The 5,613-nt window shown below is 38.1% G+C and overlaps 1 protein-coding gene across 2 annotated transcripts; it reads left to right on the top strand.

Annotated features, from left to right (window-relative positions):
• The first annotated feature begins 2,564 nt into the window (after positions 1-2,564).
• On the top strand, positions 2,565-5,118 carry LOC137719475 (wall-associated receptor kinase-like 20). 2 transcript variants are annotated; one of them, XM_088698911.1, is made up of 3 exons: positions 2,565-2,698; positions 2,733-3,643; positions 4,823-5,093. In XM_088698911.1, the coding sequence occupies exons 1-3, from the start codon at positions 2,580-2,582 to the stop codon at positions 4,867-4,869; spliced, it is 1,077 nt and encodes a 358-aa protein (XP_088555037.1). In that variant the 5' UTR covers positions 2,565-2,579; the 3' UTR covers positions 4,870-5,093. The 2 variants fall into 2 exon arrangements, with proteins under 2 accessions (XP_088555037.1, XP_068314613.2); XM_068458512.2 differs by having other exon boundaries at positions 2,654-3,643; positions 4,823-5,118.
• The last annotated feature ends 495 nt before the right edge of the window (positions 5,119-5,613 follow it).

The raw sequence follows: 5,613 nt of genomic DNA on the forward strand, positions 1-5,613 counted from the left end.
GATGGTAGGCGCTCCTCGTTAGGGGTGGGTTCAAAAAAATCAAAAATTGAAAAAAAAGGGACCAAACATAGAACCGAAACCAAAAAACCAAAAACCGAAAAAAATTAAACCGAAAAAGGTAAAACCGAACCGAACCGAACTTTATTGGTTCGGTTTCAATTTTACAAATTCGTAAACCAAACCAAACTGAATCCCTTTACACTTTATGAATGTATGCCCGTTATGTTTCTTTTGTGAAACTTTGTTGCGAAGTTTGAAACTAACTAGGAATTTTTTAAGGAGCAATCTTGATCCAATTAGGGAGGATATGTCATTGGTTATGGAAGAAAATTTTGGAAGGCCTTAGAACTTGGAAGAGCTTTTCTAATTGTTTGCTTTTGGAATGGATATAATAGGATTGGTTTATATGATTTTGTATATGTACAACTACCTTCTCACTTTTCTCATTTTCTTATTATTAGTACCAATGCAAGTTTCTTTTCTAAATTCCATATTTAAAAAAAGGTCAAGCTTTATGAAATAAAATAAAAAACAAAATCAAACTGAACAAAACCAAACTGAAAGAAACCGAACCGAAAAAACCAAAAGAAAATCGAACCGAACCAAAGTTTTGGCAAAAAAACCGAATGAAACCAAATCCACCCCTACTCCTCGTTGGGAAATTCCCATTTTTCTCCGCATTCCAAATTAGAACGTCTTCCGTCCTTCCCAAACTAAGAGGAATCCCTTTGATCCAAGAGGCCTCCTCCTCACAAAACAATCGATTAATGTGTGCCATATTCCAAGCTAACGGGCCACACTCCATAATCGACATACTAACCTTTGAATCGTGAGCCATCCCCAACAGTATATGACTAAGGACTTTGAAGAAACTCTGCCTTGGCAGCCAATTATCACCACAAATATTAAATTTGGATCCATCTCCGACCCTCCATCGCACCCCAATACGGTCAACATAACGGGCAGCCGCTATACTACGACAACATTAGGAGGTGTTCGGTTTTACCTGGCTGAGAGGAAGTCCGTCTTTGGGAAGTATTTTTCTTTGAATAACCATGCTACAAGCAACGAAGGTTGATGCAAGATCCGCCACCCTTGTTTTGTTAACAAGGCAAGATTAAAAGCTTGGAGATCTTTAAATCCCAAACCACCTTCACACTTGGGTTTAAATTTTTTCCACCGAAGCCAATGAATTCTCTGCCTACCTTGTTCACGCCCCCACCAGAATTGGGCAACAATTTGATTTAATTCTTCACAGAGGGATTTTGGTAGCAAGAAAGTTTGCATCGAATAAAGAGGAACAGCTTGAACAACGGTTTTAATCAAAATTTATTTTCCCGCATTACTAAATAGGCTTCCTCTCCACCCATTAAGCCTCTTCCACAACTTTTCTTTAAGGTAAGCAAAAGCTTGTTTCTTTGCCTTTCCCACAAAAACAGGTAGTCCCAGATAGCGGTTGTGATTACTGACCCTAGTCATCCCCAAGTAATCTGCTAGTTGTTGACCGTCGTATTCCGTGAGATTACCACTAAATGCGACACATCTTTTCAACAAATTAATAACTTGACCTGAAGCTTCTCCATATGTTTTAAGTAGAAGTTTTACTCGAGAACACTCCTAGTGTACACTTGGCGCACTCTTTACAAACCTTAACCCCTCTGATTCTTACTTGCCTTCCCACACATCAAACAAAAACTGATAGGCCTTCCGCACATATGACAAACAGAAACGGTGATAGAGGATCCCCTTGCCGGATTCCTCTTTTCGAAGGCACATATCCCACAGGCTCCCTATTATTTGTTAAATGTTGTTTAAGTTTCATGTTATTTAAGTTTTAATAACTCCCCGAAGTAGTACTAGGGTGGAGATTGTGTTGTTATTTGTTAAATGTTGTTGAAGTTTCAAGAATTAAAATAAAATGAGTTAAGATAGTATGAAATGGGGGAAAAGATGTGAGAAATAGCGTAGAAATGGCTTAGGTATTTATAGAAAATTAAAATTAAAATTTTTCAAATTTCATCCTGAAAAAAATAAATAAATAAAAAATTCAATGGCTACATGATGTTAGCTGACGTTATGTGTCCATTGGCTGTTGACAGACTAAGCCCCTCAAACAGGTTGGTTGGCTGGCTAACAATGCCTAGCCCGATGGTCAAAGGGCCAAAAAATGGCCTGGTAGGTCCCTTTTTTTTGGCCCAACCCTCTATTGGAGTTTAATACTTTCATTTAATTTTTCATATCAAAATAGGTGGAAAGTTCGAATTCCTTCTCTAATGAGAGCACCTTATATGCAATGGATTCACCACCCTGTCACCTCTCCATCCAATAATACATTATTCTATGAAGAAAAACTTGCACATATATAGGATTTAGGGATAGGGGATGACATAGACGTTCACGTTTTTTGTCTAGGTGGAAGATGACTGCAGCTTGCTAGCAGGGCTTACTACACATATATAAGGTTTAGGAATAGAGGACGCCATATGGCAGTGAACATGTTTCATGTAAGTACTCCTCCCCAATCCACCTAATAAAAAGAATTCCTTAAATTACATTTGGAGTAAGTTGTAATTTATGTGATGGTCCGCTGCTTTCTTACATATGTAGTCCTCCTCCTATGCCCATTAAAAACAAGTCTACTGCTCTTGCTCCTCTTTGGAAAAGATCATAAAATCATCGATCACAAGACAGAGAAAGAGAAGAGAGAGCGAGAGAGAGAGAGGAGGGGAGAGAGAGAGAGAGAGAAGCCAAGAGAAAGCTCTAATGGTTGTAGTACCAACTCTTTCAGTATTCATCCTCCTCAACCTTGCCACAGCCGCCGCCGCAGACTCTCCTGCATGCAACCCCACATGTGGCTCCCTGCAAGTCAAATACCCTTTTGGCACAGGCCCTGGTTGTGGCTCCCCAATTTTCCAATCCTACATAACCTGTACATTTACCAATAATCAGCAGCTCCTCCTCCTCACCACCCACACTGGCTTATACCCTATCACTTCAATTTCCTACTCCACCCAAACCATAACCCTAACCCCACCCTCCATGTTCAACTGCACCTCCATGCAACCCTCCCTCTCCAACTTCGGCCTTGATTGGGCCTCCCCATTTCAGCTCGGCCCATCAACCTTCATCCTCTTGTCCTGCCAGCCCCCCACCTCTTCCCTCACCCTCAAACCCTCCGGCATGCCCGTCTGTGATCCCTACTACTCTCACCTCTGTGCTTCTATCTACACATGTCCATCCGTGGTTGGTCTTGGCCTCCCCTTGTTCCCACCCACAAACACGTGCTGCGTGTATTCACCTGGGAATCTTGACGCTAAGGGTGAGTTGGACCTCCACGGGTTAAAGTGCACGTTTACATCCGTTGTGTCACTCGGAGACTACCCAACAGACCCAGTGCAGTGGGAGTATGGGGTGGCGTTGAAGTACAGTCACGGTGGTTTGGACAGTGGCATTGTCGATGCAAAGTGCAAGAGCTGTGAGATGAGCGACGGGGTTTGTGGGTACAGGGTTGATGATCATGATCAGTTCCTTTGTGTGTGTAAGAATGGCTACAACACCTCCTCCGATTGCCTAAATAATTACACTCCAGATTCGAAGCCCCTTTGGGGCTCCGGCGCGTCTGATGATTTACCAGTTGTTAATTGTAAGTTGTTCTTCAATGTTTTTTTTTTTTTTTAAGTAAATTGATAATATATAATGAAAATGATTATAGCCTTAAGACCAACTTCAATGGTGGGCTAAAAACCAAATTACCCTCCAAAATTTCCCCCCAAACCCACTCCAACCCAAGGGGAAAATTGGGGCTAAATGCTAAATGTTAAACCAAGGCCAAATTCCCTCCAAAATTTAGCCCATAAATCAGAGTGGACTCCACTCAATATTTATCAGAATTTAAATTTTTTTAGGTTAAAATGTTTATAAAATTAATTTACAATAGTTTACATATTTATTTATTTTTTAAATTTAATTTAACCAAAAAAAATAGCCTAAGTTCATTCTTTAATAATCCAAGACTAAAATTTTATGCCAGAACGGTTGGAGCAGAAAAGTTGTTTCTGGGCTAAAAGCTAAATTTTCCGGGCTAAAATATTTGACTTTTAGCCCGACCATTAGAGATGGTCTAAGGAAGAAAATTTGATCCAAATCATAGAGATTAGGCAAGAGCTAGACTACACCTAAAACATTTTAAATAACTGTGGTAATTGTTTTTAAATGTTGATGCTAATTTGTCGTGATAAAGTGTGGTTTCATGGTGCGTGAAGTGCGCACCCGATGCCTTTGAGCTTCACTGGAAAGTGTGTATTCCAGTTTTGCAAAACTTTGAATGTTTGCAACTGATGGGTGTGTTCGGGGAATAAAGTCAGGTTTATTGCGTGTGCAAAAGAGAGAGAACTTAAGCGTTAAGGCGCAATAGAAGTTGTCATTTTGTACTACCGTATAATAATATTCTTTTTTATTTGTAAGTAAGAGATTTTAAGTTCGATTCTCTTGAAAGACGAATTTAAACTATATTATTATGGCTAGTCCAGGATGAGACTTAGATTCCACCCTCTTAACGTAGATAATATCATTTATTCAAAAAAATAAAAATGAGAAATGGAAGTTACAAAAAATTTTCAAATGGGAAAATAAATCTAGCTATTGTCACTAGTCATTAGGGACTTCCTCTTCAATGCACTGCATAAAGAATTCAAATTATTCTCCTCTTTGTAACATAATTTAGAATAAAAATATCATTTGTAAAATAAAAAAAAAATAAAAAATAAAAAATAAATAAAAAAAACCTATAGCTGATTCAGTCGTCATCTCTTCAAATTTGCAGGGAAAATATGGTCTGCGCTCGTGGCTGGCCTGATGATAATGGCTTGAGAGAGAGAGAGGGATCTATGTAAGTTGTAATAAGATTTAGAAAAAAACTTAAGCTTTCTTACCGAAATTGAGATTTGATTTGTTTGGAAGGGATTTTTTTTTAAATCTCAATTGTTAAAACCATTAGTTTTTTTACCAGGATAATGTTTGTGTTCTCCCAATATTGGGAACCTATTTGTCTCCAATTATAATTACCGTATTTTCGCAGTATGAAATTTATAATCGGAACTTTTAATCTCTTTATCATTATCTAAATATCATATATGCAAAAAATATTCAATTTAAAGATCGTGTAGTCATTCATATATATTAAAGAAATGGACGATTTGATCATGAAGAAGATACTTGCTACCAAAACCGTCGATTGGTTTGGCACGCATGGATGGCTAAATGAGTTTTTGCAGATATGATCTTTAGATGATAATGAAGAGTATGAACGGTTCCGATTATGAAGTTCATATAGTGAAGATACGTTAATCATAAGTGGAGGGACATGTAGGTTCCTCTATGAGTGGAAATTTGATCTATTAAACAATTGAAAATTGATTTCTAATCTTTTTAGCCAGTTTCCCATAAAAGAAAAACAACGAAATTGACAAAAGAGTACTGCCTCTCTTGACAATCCCGTTCTCTTAGACCCCATGGTTCAAAAAAAATTATGATCACCCACCATTCAATCTTAACTGTGATCAATCTTCCTTCATCCAATCCAACTTTGACATATATATGGAGAAATAATTTATT

This window comes from Pyrus communis, chromosome 1, assembly GCF_041283825.1.
Source record: "Pyrus communis isolate YQ-2024b chromosome 1, ASM4128382v1, whole genome shotgun sequence".
NCBI lineage: Eukaryota > Viridiplantae > Streptophyta > Magnoliopsida > Rosales > Rosaceae > Pyrus > Pyrus communis.